This window comes from Lolium rigidum, chromosome 5 (genome assembly GCF_022539505.1).
Source record: "Lolium rigidum isolate FL_2022 chromosome 5, APGP_CSIRO_Lrig_0.1, whole genome shotgun sequence".
NCBI classification, from domain to species: domain Eukaryota; kingdom Viridiplantae; phylum Streptophyta; class Magnoliopsida; order Poales; family Poaceae; genus Lolium; species Lolium rigidum.
The window spans coordinates 110316294-110333147 of record NC_061512.1 but is presented as its reverse complement, the minus strand read 5'-3'; the positions used below and the strand labels follow the sequence as shown (position 1 = coordinate 110333147).

Sequence of the window (16854 nt, the reverse complement as noted above, 5' to 3'; positions counted from 1 at the left end):
GAGAAAAGTTACCGATGACGCCGCCGCCGTCAACTCATCTCGGGGGTTCTGAAGATCGCCTCCGGCACCCTGCCGGAGAGAGGAATCATCACCCCACTAATTAAGTAGCTTGGGATTGACTTTCGGTTGTTCTGATATTTGAGTTCCAATAATGCCTGCACCACAGTGCCCTAGTCAAGACGTTGTGTGGAAATTATTTGTTGCTAGTACATGTGTTGTTCACAGGAAAGTGATCGACACCGGACGATGCTAGCATTGGTCCATTCTGAAAGATGGAACTGGAAAAACTTGCTTATATCGGACGGCCAGGAACATACTTACAAAGACAAATGGAAAAACTTGTGCAGATAACATTGCTAAAGAAGAAAATATCAAAGCTCCTGACAAAATAGAAGCGCGTTTTAGTTTTGATTCGAAAGAAAAACGAAGAAAATCCACCGAACTGTTCTACCCTAGCTAGATGGCATGCGACTTACCGAAGACCACGTGAGGTCAAGAATGATTCGAGAAATTAAGCATGCTTGGTTATGCTTGATCGTTTCATATGTTGACCAGGGAAGAAATCACCTGAAAAAAAGTTTCGATAAAATGAAATTACAGGTGAGGGATGGTGGTCTGGTGATAGACCTAGATAAAGGCAGTAACCGAGTTATCATCTTGAATGCGAGAAGAAGAACAAGAAGCACTTCTAGCCATATGGCGATCATTCTGCTGCTCCTACTGAGCAGCCTCACGCCCTTCCAGGCGGCCGCCCAGTTCGCCGTATTCTGCGACAACGTCAAGGCCGTGGCCGCCACCCTCCCCAACAAAACCTCCTCATCCCCGGTACACTTCGCCACCGCCATCGTCGGCCAGGCTCCCGACGTTGTCTACGCGCTCGCCCTCTGCCGCGGTGACATCCTCGATGACTCCACCTGTGCCAACTGCATCGCCAACAAGTTCGAAATCATCTCCAACGCTACGCCACCTGGCGTGCAGTGCTACGGGGCCGGCTTCTACTACGCCGACTGCACCATCGTCTACAACGCCACCGACATCCTTGGCGAAATCGACGACGGTGTTCTGCGCTTGGAAAGATGGAACGTCAAGAACGTCACCGGCGACGTGCCCCTCATCGCTGGCCTCATCCACGACCTGCTGCTGGGGACCGTGGAGAAGGCCAGTGCAGCACCGAGGCGGTTCGCCACGGGGGTCGTGGACAGCGGCACCAACTTTCCGAAGGTGTACTCCCTGGCGCAGTGCACGCCGGACCTATCCGCCGGCGACTGTCTGGCGTGCCTCCGTCGCCTCCTCGGCATGGTCAACTCCACCATGGCCCTTCGCATGGGTGGGCAGATGAGTTTTATACGGTGTAATTTCAGATACGATGCGTCGCAGTTCTACCAAGGCCAACCCATGCTAATTCTCGGGCCGCCGTCGCCACTACCTCCGATTCCGAGTGAACACAAGAGTAAATCCGTTAACCTGACTTCTGATTGCAATTTCTGCCTTATCATCATTATTTTCACGCTTGGTTACCATATATGTCAGGGCGTATGAGCAAGCTGTGGGCAATTCCCATAGTTCTAGTTCCTCTAGCTGCAGTAACATTTCTGTGCGTCTTCTTATACTCTCGTCGGCTCAAGAAGCAAAGAAAAGGTATGCTAATTTGTTTCTGATTCCAATATCCACCTCCAACTAATATACTCGTACTTCTATATCAAGATAATGTAACTATGATTCAAGAGAAATTACACATGGCCTCAATCATATATTCAGGCAAAGTGCTGAGACTACAAGGATCAAGGCGTTTTGAGGATTCGGCACGAGAGGAACAACTAGTTTGGCAAGGAAAAAATTCAGACTTCTCCGTGTTTGACTTTGAACAGCTACTAGAGGCGACAAATAATTTTTCAGAAGAAAACAAACTTGGACAAGGTGGATTTGGTGCTGTCTACAAGGTAAATTAGTGTATGTGTGTCTGTGTTATGTTTATATTTTATTAGGAACTACTTTAGGCTGCTAACATGATTTAATGGATTATAGTTATTATCAACTGAATCAATTAATAAGACTAGGTTCTTATGACCAACCTACCTGATATTTTTTGTTAAGGGGAAGCGAAGCCCCAACCTAGAGGATTTGGGTGCGAACTGGAAGAGCCTTACTTTTGAAAAACATTTTTTTTCCCAGGGCAAGCTTCCTGATGGATTGGATATAGCAGTGAAGAGACTTGCTTCACATTCAGGACAAGGTTTCACAGAGTTCAAAAATGAAGTCCAACTCATAGCCAAACTCCAGCATAGTAATTTGGTTAGGCTCATGGGATGTTGCTCTCAGGAAGAGGAGAAAATATTGGTTTATGAATACTTGCCAAACAAAAGCTTGGATTTCTTCATCTTTGGTATTTGCATTTCTGAACTGAATCTACATACTTTTTATCAGCACATCAGAATTGCTAAGGATTGACCCAGACATTTTGTTTCTGTTAGACCCATTAGTATAGTGTACTCCCTCGGCAACTGACTTGTACTTCATCATTTTGCATCCTTTTTTCTTCTGTTACATTACTATATAACTGAAAATGTGCAGATGAAAAGACAAGAGCTTTACTAGATTGGTCCAATATCATAGCAATAATTGAAGGAATATCGCATGGACTTCTTTACCTACATAAGCACTCCCGTCTGCGTGTCATACATCGAGATCTTAAACCAAGCAATATTCTCTTGGACAACGAAATGAATCCAAAGATTTCAGACTTTGGGCTAGCAAAAATATTCACCTCAAATAACAATGAAGGAAACATCACAAGAAGAGTGGTTGGTACATAGTAAGTTTCAGAAATTTCTACTATAAATATTTATATTATAAAATCAGTATATAAAATAATTTTGACATTTATCATATATCATTTTAGTGGCTATATGGCGCCTGAGTATGCTTCAGAGGGCATCTTCTCTATTAAATCCGATGTCTTCAGCTTTGGTGTTATTATGTTCGAGATACTTAGCGGGATACGGAATTCGGGAAGCAAACAATGTGGAGATTTCATCAACCTTCTTGGATATGTGAGATCATGAACATACACATAAGAATTTAAACATGTTTTTTCTTTAATTTTCCATGCACCCTACATTTTTTACAAACTCGATGATATAATACAACCTCAAAATTGCAAACAGGCGTGGCAATTGTGGGAAGAAGGAAGGTGGGCTGATATCGTTGATGCAACATTGCTTCCCAAAATTAACTTGGTGAAGATGATGAGGTACATTAACATAGCCTTGTTGTGTGTACAAGAGAATGCAGAAGATCGACCAACCATGACAGATGTTAAATCAATGCTGAGTAGTGACACTATGATCCTTGCTGAGCCCATGCAACCGGCGTACTTCAATGTTAGGGTAGGAAATGAAGAGCCGTCCACCACTACTGAGTCATGTAGTATTAATGATATGACCATATCTGTTGTAGTTGGGAGATAGAGTTTTAGACGTGTTATGTGGTTTCTAGTATCCTAATGTATATTCATGTGAAAGTTTAACTGGTCGCTGCCTTCCTATTTGGATATATAATTTGTTGTTCCATCGTATTACATTAATATTTAAACAATTCGTTGTAGAACATTTTGCATGGTAAGCGATGAACTTCAATCAGAGGAATCTACACAAAACATCTCACAAAGGGAAAACAACTTAAGCAAACTAGACCTAGGGCACAATAGAGCAAAGCAACTAGTCACAGTTGCGACCACAAGCACACCAAGTATAGGGTGTGAAACTATCTTTTTCTCAGCCATCGCTTTCACTTGCATAAGTTCAATAGTTATGCCCAAAGCACCACGCACATCATTCTCACCAGCATCAGTTCATGACTTTTCCCAAAGTACCATAAACCACCAGCTCGCTGATACTCGAATTTTTTTCCAGTCACACTATCAACAGTCATGCACTCTCTTAGTTCCGACTGACCATGATCAGCTTTTTTTAAAATGTGAAACTAACTCCACCATGACTCGACCAAGAAGGAAATGTATGCCTTCATATATTGTTGTGTCTAGAATCTATTGGAGGACGGGTGTGGCTACACTAGGTCACTAGCACAAGTTAAAATTTCTCCCATGCAAAATAATATCATAAAAATCACATGATTACTTCAAGTTAAACGCGTAGAGGATGTAGAGTCTAGACATAACGTCAATTAGGTGTAGTCGGACTATCTTCTCCTCCTCGTTGGTTCACTTGGATTGTTCATCCAAAAGGTTTGCTGTTCACAGTGACATTGACCGATTAGTTTGGCTAGTAGATCCACCTGCGGGTGTGAATATCCCTGTAATTTATAAAACAGGGGTTGAGGCTAAAAAAAAGTTGGAGACTGATGCTATAAGTAATCATTGCCTCCACACTCTTTTTTTAGGAAGCCTCTCGACTCCTTTTAGTTTTTCCTACGGGACGGGGACATGTACGTGTCAAATATGACCTAATTTATTCTCACAAAATATATGTAATTTTTTAAATATTCCCTACTAAAATTATAGATCTAACAGTTAAAAATAATATTTTTTTGAGATTTAGTTAAAATAATACTGATGGTGTGGTATAACGTTCTGACTGTGTTAAAGATCTGTATATTGAATTTAGTATTTTGAGTATATAATAGATAGATAGATTTGCATTATAAGCATAATATTGGATACAAATTATGATCTCTCTTTAAAATGACAAGTACTCTTATTACTATATTTTCTAATATTTCTAGAGAGCGCATACAGAGTGCTATGTTGATATATAGAATTGACCAAAAAAAATTGCATGTCATATTAGTTCGTTTTATATAATAGATTCCACATTATATCTATTACTTTTATAATTGATAAGTAGCTTCAATATTGAACATGTGAAAAAAACATATTACTAAATTACGTTACTATAATCTCTCTTAAATCCTAGCCACAATTCTAGATCAAACTATCAAATTTTTAAATGATGTTGCTTAACGTGGTGGCTCTATTAAACATTTGTATATTTTTTTTATTATTGAACATGTGAAACCAGATTACTGAATGACATAACTAATATTTTTTGGTTAAATCCTAGCCACCAATCTTGGATCCAACATGAAATACTTTTGTACTTTTTTGTTTTGAATGTGTGGGTGTTTCTATCACCGTCCGTTTTGCTTTGAGATTCGGATAAAATGAGGAGAGACAAAATAATATTTTCATCTATCAAGACAAGCGGAAATCTGGAAGAATAAATTGACGGTCTAGAACACACCCACACCCATGCGTGCGTGTACAAAATCCACACATAATTTTGTACTTACACAATGATGTGGCTTAACGTGGTGGTTATATTAAATATTTGTATATTGTTTTTCACATATAAAAGATAGATATATTTAAATATATTTAGACACGTCTTATCTCGAGTATTTTACGTGGCCAAGATTGTGAAAATTCTAGATGGCAGTGTATGCATGAAACCAAATAGAAAACATGTGAATGATTGTCTTACAACATTATTTGAATTGTTAGTAGTATGGTGAATATATTTTAATTTCATCCTTGCTATGATCGGAATTAGTTTTGCTTCTTATCCTCCTTTGTACGTGGCCACGCATGGAAGGAAAGGAAAATATTGGTACGTTTGCATGTATGTTGACTACTTGACTGTTGAGGTTTACTGGGGCAACAAAACGTTTGGTTGTGTTTCTGTACAATTCTTATTGTGCAGGGTGCTTCATCTAAGCATATCCTTTTTTTCTTCTTATCTTGGCACTGCTTTGTGTGGTGACCAATTTACCTCGTGCCGGGTGAATCCAAAGTATAAGTATTATTTGCATAGTGTTCGCGACTTGACGATAAAGTTACGCAATCGATTGTTAAATTCTAACTGTAGATTGCAGATGTAACTGTAATTTTGATGATGTGGATTAACGTGACACCTCTATTTTATTTTTATTACATAACTAGCAAGGTGGCGCTCGCAAATGCGAGGGCATAATTTTTAGTGTGTTGGAAGTGTGTGGAATAAACTTATAGTTCATTTATATTCATATTTGGTGGCAGGAAATGTTGCGAGGGCATAATTTTTGGTGTGTCGGAAGTGTGTGGAATAAACTTATAGTTCATTTATATTAATATTTGGTGGCAGGAAATGCAAAGCTAAATATACTATCGCTTGTAATATATTTTATTATCTATAATTTGGTGGTGAATTATGATTATGTCATTAAAATTTATACTTAAATCCTATTGAGACTCACATGTGCAATAGTGTACAAAAATCAAAATGTTGATCAAACATGCATCCTTCGTCTGCCTTCTGATTATGGCATGCTCCGGATAATAATTATGGTCCCTTTAATCATTGGAAAATGATGTTTGATTTTTCAAACACGTTAAGAAAACCAATTAGCTTATTGACATGACATAAAAAATAATTTATCAACACTAAGACTTTCTTTCATTGAGTACCCCAATTAATGTTAAACATATGTATGAAGGTTGAATCCCAGCCTTGAGTCTCCTTCCATATCTGGAAAATAAAGAGGGAATTTACTTTTGTGTGAGATGTGATATAATTTATTTTTTATTATTTTAAAATTAACCTTTTAATGCAAACATAAGGAAATATCCATTACATCTCTTTGTGATTACTGTAATCAAGTTCTGGTAGTTTTCCTAGCTAGGGACTCTCAAGTAGGTGGACACTTCGTTGTAGCAAATTCATTCATATAATCGTTCATGTGTTATTAATCTACTACAGTTTGATAGTGGTTTAAACGACATGCTCTGGATTTTTGTTGCGAGAGTTGAACATCAAATTTTAAATTAAGTTATCTGTCTCCGTGTGTTTTTATGTCGTTCCGCTTGTTTGATTTTGTTGTTTCTGTGATATTTTGTTCAGTTCGGACATATGTCTTTGTGGCCCCATGTGTGAAATTATTCTGTATACTTGGATATTCAGTTTTATGTTTAATATTTAATTTATTAGGTATGACATGTACAAATCTTTTCTTTTCAGAGTTGCTCATAGGTTTTTCCCCTTAGGTTTCCATCAATTTTTCTAGTTTATAGTAGTTCCGGTGACACACATATCACATGTGTAAATTAAAACATGATCGTGTAGCTTAGCTGTTGTTACATAGTAATCAGGTTTCAGTGTTTTTTTTTCATCATCGTGCTTCAAGGTTTTCTTCAGATATGGTTGAAATCAGAATAGACCAGCCATCAAGTTATATTGTCATCAAAGTTTCGTTTTGGTATTAGCTTCCCCTATATGGCTATAGTCGGCCTAGAGTCTATCTACATAAATCAAGTCAATAGGAATTTGCCGGCTGTATGAATACCAATTTCTTGTTAAATCCTAACTACGTATCACAAGCAGGTCTCTCCTTACAAAACACGCTAGAAAAGGAATACAATTTATACTTTATAGCCCAATATACGCTTAACATACATGCACGAATCCAATACACGATGGATTGATCGGTTCTGGTATTCCTCTAGTATTACATAGAGACTTTGCGCGTATAACTAACACGGACTAAAGTTACATGGACTTTGTTAATCTAACATAGCTGGAGTCCTAGAAACATACGCGTGATTTGAACAAACAACATGAACCGGTCAAATCTACTCACATTTTATCTGGTCTTATCTGGTGCAGTAGTTTCCTTTTCTAATTTGTACATATACTCGGACGTGTCAAACATAATTATACATTTACGTAACCATTATACTCTTATTAAAAATATAAGAATCTAAAATAAACTTGCGTACTAAATTACTAATGGAGCACGTAAAAGATAGTTCTATACGCTGATATGACATCACTTAAAAAAACAGGCTGTCATCTGAACGTTTTTTTTTTTGGAAGGTCTTCTGTTCATGGAGTCCACTCTAGGCACGCATCTTATTTTTTGTTCTTTCCATTGGCAGGACAACCTGACCGGTTTGGGTAGGAACAAAAGAGCAATGGCATGGCTCGGGCCAAGCTAGGTCGGAACGGATGGAATATTTTTTTGTTAACTTATCTGGTCTTATATGATGCAATTTTCTTTTATAAATTATACATAGTTGAACGTGTTAAACACGATTATACATTTACGTAACCATTAGACTCCTATTAAATCCTAACCATGAATTTTAGATCTAACCATCAAAATAATTAGAATGATGTGGATTAACGGTGTGTCTCTATTTTAAATTTTAAACATTCGTATTGTGCTTTTAGTATATAATAGATAGATAGATACATAGATAGATGCATGGATGGATTACTTCAACATCAGTTTATGGAGTGAGCTTCCTCTATTAGATCGTGCTGGGCGGTGAATAATTATTCAATCAACGGGACCCCGTGATTGACGATTTCATAGTTTTTGACTGTTCGACTGAGACTGACTGCTAAAAGGGACAAAGGCCAGCCACCGAATAATCTTTCTCTCGTTACATTTTTTCCAAAGGGTCGATGCAAAAACGAGCATGATGCTCGTCCTGCTCCTCCTCCTCTTGATGCCGCTGTCGGCAACGGCAACAGCGGAGCTCTGCGGCAACGGCGGCAATTACACGGCCAACAGCACCTACCAGTCCAATCTTGCCGTCCTCGCCACCACACTCGCTAGCAACGCATCCTCTTCTCCACAGCTATTCGCCGCCGGCAGCACCGGCCAGTCCCCCGACGCGGTGCACGCGCTCGCGCTCTGCCGCGGCGACTTCGCCAACGACACAGCGTGCAGAGACTGCGTCGCCGCCTCGTTCCAGGACGCGCAGCAGGCTTGCCCGAACCGCAAGGGCGCCGCTGTCTACTACGAGTACGACGACACACAGCGGTCAGGGTGCGTCGTCGGCTTCTCCGGCGACAACGACTTCCTCAGCCCAGCCAATGGTATCACCGAGAACTCCACGCTCTTCCAATCGTGGAATTCGAACAACATCTCTGGCGACGGCACTGCCAGCGTCGTTTCCGCCGACGTCCACAACCTACTGACGGTGACGGCTCAGGACGCGGCCGCCGACACTGCGAGGCGGTACGCCACCACGGTCATGGACTCCGTCCAGACGCTCTACTCCCTGGCGCAGTGCACGCCGGACCTGTCCGCCGGCGACTGCCTCGCGTGCCTTCAGCGGCTCAACGGCATGGTCAACGCCACCACTTCCATGCGACTGGGAGGACGGATCTTCGTGCTGCGCTGCAACATCAGGTTCGAGGCGTTTATGTTCTTCGACCAACCCACAAGGCGAATCAATCCATCGTCCATCGCTCCGGCGCCGCCAGGCAAAAGTATGATTACGAGCTGTGATGAAATTTAATTAATTTAGTTTCAGTAATCATGTTAAATGCCCAAAACTTGACATGTTATGATAATTTTGTTTTGTTTCAGTAACCAGGCAAAAGTAATTGTCAATTTGTCATGATATTATTAATTAAAGACTTGTGATAATTCTTGCATATGTCTGTTCAAATTTGAAAGGACGTGGAACAGAACCTTGGGTGATTGCTATATGTGTAGCTGCTCCTGTGGCACTAGTAGTAGTTTGCTTCATCCTTTACCGTCGTCGCCTGGGAAGAAGATTCAGAAAAGGTAGTTAAATTAGTTACCAGTGAAATGTTCATCCGAATATATGTATTGCGCTTACCTAAATAACCATAATTAAATAAATCGACCGATTGCACAAATTACTTATTTTTCAGGTACAACAAGACTAGCAGAAAAGAGCTCTCACAAATCTCAAGGACAAGATCATGAAATTGTTTGGGAAATGGGAGCGGAGTTTTCAGTTTATAACTTCCATGACATATTAGAGGCTACATGTAATTTTTCCGAAGAAAACAAACTGGGACAAGGTGGATTCGGCCCTGTATATAAGGTACAAATATAACACATGTCTATAACCTACTTCTTTTTTCAAACCTCTGCATTGATTGATGCATACAACCTTCTTTTACTTTATTACCAATCAATTATTACAAAATCCGAACCTCATGGGTCATATATGTGGATACATGGATCAGCCATTGGAAAAAAATGGAAGACAACATAGAATGAAGTTATCCGAAGAATATCAAAACACTACTTGCACAAGCTGTATAAATCCCGATCAACCATCTTCAGCTGGTTCCACCCAATCGAAATCTTCTCGCTTCTCCGTTGGCTATAGGTTGAACCACATACAAGTTCAATGCTTAGCCAGCAGAATAACATGCATAAAAGAAGTAGAGTTTGCATTGGTCTAAAGTAAAGTACATACTCCTACACATATTTGTGATTTATCTTTTTTAACTACTCGCCTTAGCCGGTTCCCAAAAAGTTGTGTAACATTTGTTGGGGGCATTATATTAAAAAGCCATATATACAATCAGTCAAACAGTCTTTGCTAGCGGGCAAGATATGAATAAATATTGAACTGTTTCATCTTGATCATAAAATATCATTTTTACTACCTTGCTAATTTCTCTTTACTAAGTTATCTTTAGTAAGAAGCACTCGGTCACATGAAAATCATATTTTCTAGTGGTTCTTTATTTTTAAAGTGTACCTGCGAGGGAATCTCGTATGGTTATTCATGTTGTCTAGATAAAGTGATATGATCGTAAAATATCCAATACTAATTAATTCCCAAGTGAATACATCTAAATAGGTGGATATCTGTTGTATACAAATGGGTATTTGTAACCACGTGTCTTCCCCAAAAGGAGTATCCTCTCCATTTCCTACATGGAAGGATCCTCTGTTGAAGAAATCATATTTCACCTTCATGAGTTGAGGCCTCTCCAGAACGGTTAATCCTTCGATTTGAAATTAACTTGGGACATGGATTTTGAGAGTAGATTTTTTTATTAACTCTTGACATACACCTTGTTTGGTCATTAATTTAAAAAGCCATTTTCCCAATAAACATATTTTCTTAATATCAAGAACCTCTACTCCAAGACCGCCTTGGTTCTTTGGGCGACAAATGATGTTCCATTTTGTAAGCCTAATTTTTTTTATGACCATCACTTTGTCAATAAAACCTGGAGCAAAAAAAGCCCAATCTTTTCCTTAACCCTTTGAGTATTTTAAAGAATGAAAACATAAACATCGGAAGACTAGTTATGATATTCCCTCCGATCCACATTAGTTGCCACTAATATAGATGTATCTAGACATATTTTATTTCTAGGTACATTCATACTAGTGGAAAGTAATATGAACCAGAGGGAGTAGAGTTAATGAGAACCAAACGGAACCCATATGACAACAATTTGCTCGCCAAAAGTATCAGTTTCATACTCAATGATTTTTGTATATCAGTGTCAATAAAAATAATTGTGGCATCGACATATTGAAAAATAGACATTCCTCCCTCAACCTGATGAGGTATGAGGCCTTCTACTTGCGCATCTTCTTTGAATTGTTCACCTAAAATTTCTAACATATCCTCCACAAGATCAAACAACATGGGTGATAGCGGATCACCTTGCCTGAATCTTTTTTTAGTCTAGAAATAGTTCCCAATATCATCATTTACTTTAATATCTACACTTGCTTCACTAACAAAATGATCTATCCATTGACACCATTTAGGGTCGAAGCCTTTCATTCTCAGCACTTACTGCAAACAAGGCGCCACTGTATCTTATCATAGGCCTTCTCAAAATCGATTTTAAGCAGTACACCATCTAATTTGTTCCTATGAAGTTAGTGGATAGTCCCGTGCAAAATCAGTACACCTTCTAAGATATGTTTCCCTGGCATGCACACCCTTTGCTTTGGTCTAATTACCCCACGTGCGACCTCCATAACCCTATTTCTACCAACCTTTGTGCAAATTTTGAAGCTCACATTTCAAACAAATTGTCCTATACTCTGAATTTGAATTGTGTTTTCTTTCTTAGGGAACAAAATAATCGTGCCATAGATTAGTAGAAATGATGATAATTTCCCTTGTTGTAATTTTTCAAACGTATTCACCAGGTATATTTTAATAACCCCCCCCCCCCCCCCCAAACATTTGATAGAAGTCGGCAGATCTATTATAATCCTACTTCTACAATCAGAAAAGTATAAATATATACATTTTATCTTTCAAGTTTTTTCCAATTTAATCCCATACGTGAAAGAAAATAGCATCCTAACATAGCCTCATCATAGCATATATAGTACAATAATGAAGTGGAAAAGAATTGATCCAGTTTACTCTATAATTAGTAATCGTGGGTTAACTTGTGTATCTTGTAGAAAATGTATTGCGACATAATATCTTTAAAGAATATTTTAATATCTTCCCCTAGGGACACTTTCCGGATAGAAGCGAGATAGCAGTTAAGAGACTCGCTTCAAATTCAGGACAAGGCTTCATAGAGTTCAAGAATGAAGTCGAGCTAATAGCAAAGCTTCAACACAGGAACCTGGTTAGACTCTTGGGATGTTGCTCTCAAGGAGAAGAGAAAATACTGATCTATGAATACTTACCAAACAAAAGCCTCGACTTCTTCATATTTGGTATATATTTGAACTTTTGGAATGATATGTTAAATATAGTTGTACCAGCCTCATGTATATAGTTGAACTTCTCAATAAGTTATAGGTATTTGATGCAAAGGCCAGGGCTTCCCCTTTTAAAAAAATGTCAATTTCTCTGTTAACCTAATTAACTTTTAGCTCACATGTGCAGATGAAAATAAAAAAGTTTTATTGGACTGGAACAAACGTCTTGCGATAATTGAAGGAATTGCAGAAGGACTTCTTTACCTACATAAGCACTCTCGGTTACGTGTCATACATCGAGATCTTAAACCAAGTAACATACTCTTGGACACCGAAATGAATCCTAAAATTTCAGATTTTGGACTAGCGAAAATTTCCACCTCAAATAACATTGAAGAAAACACGACAAGAAGAGTGGTTGGTACATAGTAAGTTTCCTATCAGTTGGTAAATTTATGAACTTATTTATTGAAATCTAACCATATATTAACTTCATATTTATCATTATATCATTTTAGTGGCTACATGGCTCCCGAGTATGCTTCCGAGGGCCTCTTCTCTACCAAATCTGATGTATTCAGCTTTGGTGTATTAATTCTTGAGATCCTTAGCGGGAAAAAGAATTCTGGTAGCAACCAATGCGGAGGGTTCATCAGTTTTATTGGATATGTGAGTGCATAATATCCATATCTCATGAAAACATTGATTACATCATGTCTCATATCTAAGTGAGTGATGCCATATTAAACAGGCATGGCAGTTATGGGAAGAGGGAAGATGGACCGAGCTGGTTGATGTGTCATTGCTTCCCAAGTATCACTCGGTAGAAATGATGATGTGCCTTAACATTGCGCTTTTATGTGTACAAGAGAATGCATCAGATCGACCAACCATGTTGGATGTGATCGCAATGTTAAGCGGAGAGACCATGATCCAACGGGAGCCTAAGCACCCACCATACTTCCATCTAAGGGTAGGTAATGAAGAGGCATCGGGTACTACTACCGATGTGATCATATCTACCACAACGGCTAGATAGTTTTTCATTTGTATATAGTCCCTACTGGACAGAATAAGTATATCACCTCAAATGTAATTTACTTGTATTATATACTCTCTCTATATCGGTGACGAGGCGGTTCCTCGACAATGCCCAACATGAGGGGCTTAGGGTTGACAGAATGCGGCGATGGAGATTCCGGGAGCGAGAGAAGGCACGACATACCCAGGTTCACGTCTCTGCGGTGGAGGATCGCTACGTCCTGCTAGCAATCCACTATATGAATATATGTGTACAGGGGGCCGCCATAAGCGGAGTTGTTGTATCTAGTCTAGTTCTAATCTGCGGGTTGTGATGTCTAGGCGTATCACCTCTATGTTTTTCTCGTTTCTCCATATGCCCTAATGGGTGTCCCTGTCGACTTTATATATCAACCAGACTATGGTTTACAAGAATCCTAGTATAATTCGTATTGGAGTCTTCTTTCTTGTAATCCAAGTTGATATTACTTGTGGGTCCAGCTTGTTGAGTCCTTGTGCTGGTCCATCTTCATAATCTATACCCGGTATAGCAATGTTGGGTGCCCGAAGGGTAATGCCCACATCAGTAGGCCCCGAGTGTCTGGCCGAAGTGAAGCTTCGGGCAGGGACTAAAGTTGTCATTGTCCGAATGTCTTGATCATCTGTTGAATCTTGTGCTTGATGTAGAGTCGAAGTTATTCTTTATCGGGTGCGCGGCCAGCGCTCCCGATGGGAGTAGCCCCCTAGTCTATGGATGGGTGGTTGCACCCGTGCGTAGACTCAAGTTGTACTACTCGAAGAGCTTGATGTTGATGTTGACGTCTTTAAATTATCCTATCATCCGATACTTTTAAATCTATCGGGTCTTCAAAACGGTGCAAGCTTCGAGAGATGGCGAAGAGCTGGATTATTAGAATCTTCGGGTCCATTCTTCTTTATCGACGAGGCTTCCATCTTTTTATCGGGTGCATGGCCAGCGCTCCCGATGGGAGTAGCCCCCGAGCATGTAGATGAATATGAAGTATTCATGTATAGGGTGTAAAATGCTAAGTTGAATACCGTAGATTTCTTCGAGTTCCGAGAACATTTGGATGCTTTTGATGGTGTCGATGATTTTGACGATGTCATAGAGGAGTTGATGATTTTGATGAGGTCACAGATGAGTCAATGATTTAGATGATGTCACGGAGGAGTCGATGATTTTGATGATGCCACGGAGGAGTTGATGATTTTGATGATGTTCCGGAGGAGTCGATGATTTGGATGATGTCCCGGAGGAGCCGATGATTTTGAATTATGTTGGCAGGAGCCCCCGAGTCAACGAGGGAACCATGTGCACGACAAACTTATTTCATCTTACTCGAGCCGTATATTTGTTTGTATTATGTCGGCAGCAGCCCCCGAGTCAACGAGGAACCATGTGCACGACGGACTCATTTCATCTTACTCGAGCCGTATATTTGTTTGTATTATGTCGGCAGCAGCCCCCGAGTCAATGAGGGAACCATGTGCACGACGGACTCATTTCATCTTACCGAGCCGTATATTTTGTTGTATGGTGGTCATCAACAAGTTGTGAGTGATCAGTTCACGTTGCAGCCCGATGGACCAGTAGTAATCGCAACATATCTTGCTGAGCCGTATTTATTTTCCATCGATTGCAGCACTCGCATGTTCCCTGAGGCTTTCGACGAAAATTACAAGATAAAAACTTCGCAGCCCCCGAGTATAAGGTTTCTTCATGTTTTATTGAATTCCAGCGAACCAGCGCTCCCGATGGGAGTGATAGTTGTAATAGCCGAAGATATTCTAGGAGCCCCCGAGTAATTCCAGCGCTCCCGATGGAAGTGCATTGGATCAATATTATATAAGATGATATCCATTGAATATTCCAAACGATGAATCCACTGACCCGAGAATGTATCGGATCAATATTATATAGACATAGAAGATAAATCCATTGAATCAATAGATGATGAATCCATTGACCCGAGAGTGCATCGAGGGAAGATACATCCAGAGCCAAAGAAGATAAATCCATTGATAACCATAAATAATGAAGCCATTGACTCGGGAGTGCATCGGGAGAAGATATATCTAGAGTCGAAGAAGATAAATCCATTGATAATCATAGATGATGAAGCCATTAGCTCGTCTGCGACGAGGCCAATGTGGTAGCAGGTCGCATGGTGGATGGAGTCGAAATAATTGCGCAATAAAAAAATAGTTGATGTGGCAGGCCGCCCGGTGAAGCAATCACCCGACCATAAATAGTCGATGTAGCCGCGCGGCGCCTGGCCGGCGTGGCCGATGAAGAAGACGTAGTTGATATGGTGGATCCGCGACGGGCGAGCACACGAATATATCGAGTCCGCAATATCGGGTCCAAGACAGGTAAGCCCCGAGTGCAACCAATGCGCGTTGGCGGGCGCGGTCGACCGAGCAGAGTAGTCGAAGATTATTCCTGATCTGCAGACAAATTACGGCACAAAAATGGATGCGCGACCATTAAATCTGGTAGACCTGTAGCAGCTCCGTTTTGCTTGTGTATGCTCCATAATTTTTCTTCGTCCGTCAACTCAATGGGCCAGAGTGCTTTTCATAATGCATGTTTGCTCCTGATTGCTTTCTTTCCTCGTAACTTGGGCATGTGAGCAGATTTGTCGCTAGTTAGACGTCAGCTTGTCGTGGCGACTGTAGTTTCCACGAGAGGTTGTATTCATCAACTACTCTAATCTGAAGTGTCTTTTTTTAATCCAGTCTTCACATCTAGACTTGTTCTTTGGCTGATTTTGCCTAGGTTTGGCTCCATGTAAGCGCATGTTCGCCAAGTGATCGCACGACTCTGACTCCGGTGAGATCCGATCCGGTGTTTATTTTTATTTTCAGGCGATGATGAACTTATCGGAGTAGATCTTCTGCTAGAACGCAATCTGAACTTTGTTGATGATGAAGGATTCCGCCCGGATAACAAAATCCAGTCGTCGCGTTTTCCACAGACAACGTCAATTGACGAGACGGTTCCTTGGTAATGCCCACCATGAGGAGTTTAGGGTTGACGGAAGGCGACGATGGAGATTCCGGGAGCGAGAGAAGGCACAACGTACCCAGGGTTCACGTCCCCGCGGTGGAGGATCGCTACGTCTTGCTAGCAATCCACTATATGAAGAATATATGTGTACGGGAGGCCGCCATAGGCGGAGTTGTTGTATCTAGTCTAGTTCTAATCTGCGGGTTGCAATGTCTAGACGTATCGCCTCTATGTTTTTCTGTTTCTCCATATGCCCTAAGGGGTGCCCCTGCCTGGCTTTATATATAAACCAGACTAGGGTTTACAAGAGTCCTAGCAGAATTCGTATTAGAGTCTTCTTT

The 16854-nt window shown here is 40.3% G+C and overlaps 2 protein-coding genes across 2 annotated transcripts; both read left to right on the top strand.

Annotated features, from left to right (window-relative positions):
- The first annotated feature begins 644 nt into the window (after positions 1-644).
- Positions 645-3552, top strand: LOC124658061 (cysteine-rich receptor-like protein kinase 4). Its single transcript, XM_047196506.1, has 7 exons — positions 645-1450; positions 1531-1638; positions 1759-1940; positions 2173-2383; positions 2572-2812; positions 2900-3050; positions 3165-3552. Exons 1-7 carry the CDS (start codon positions 697-699, stop codon positions 3465-3467), a joined length of 1950 nt encoding a protein of 649 aa, XP_047052462.1. The 5' UTR covers positions 645-696; the 3' UTR covers positions 3468-3552.
- Positions 3553-8473: 4921 nt separating this feature from the next.
- Positions 8474-13571, top strand: LOC124656261 (cysteine-rich receptor-like protein kinase 10). The gene is made up of 7 exons (XM_047195038.1): positions 8474-9272; positions 9463-9573; positions 9684-9859; positions 12267-12477; positions 12650-12890; positions 12981-13131; positions 13214-13571. Exons 1-7 carry the CDS (start codon positions 8474-8476, stop codon positions 13499-13501), a joined length of 1977 nt encoding a protein of 658 aa, XP_047050994.1. The 3' UTR covers positions 13502-13571.
- Positions 13572-16854: the final 3283 nt, after the last annotated feature.

Coding starts and splice junctions, on each gene's coding strand:
- LOC124658061 (XM_047196506.1), top strand. CDS start 697: ATGGCGATCATTCTGCTGCTCCTACTGAGCAGCCTCACGCCCTTCCAG. Junction 1,941..2,172: donor GATTTGGTGCTGTCTACAAG/GTAAATTAGTGT, acceptor TTTTTTTCCCAG/GGCAAGCTTCCTGATGGATT. Junction 2,813..2,899: donor AGAAGAGTGGTTGGTACATA/GTAAGTTTCAGA, acceptor ATATCATTTTAG/TGGCTATATGGCGCCTGAGT.
- LOC124656261 (XM_047195038.1), top strand. CDS start 8,474: ATGATGCTCGTCCTGCTCCTCCTCCTCTTGATGCCGCTGTCGGCAACG. Junction 9,273..9,462: donor TCCGGCGCCGCCAGGCAAAA/GTATGATTACGA, acceptor CAAATTTGAAAG/GACGTGGAACAGAACCTTGG. Junction 13,132..13,213: donor TCATCAGTTTTATTGGATAT/GTGAGTGCATAA, acceptor CATATTAAACAG/GCATGGCAGTTATGGGAAGA.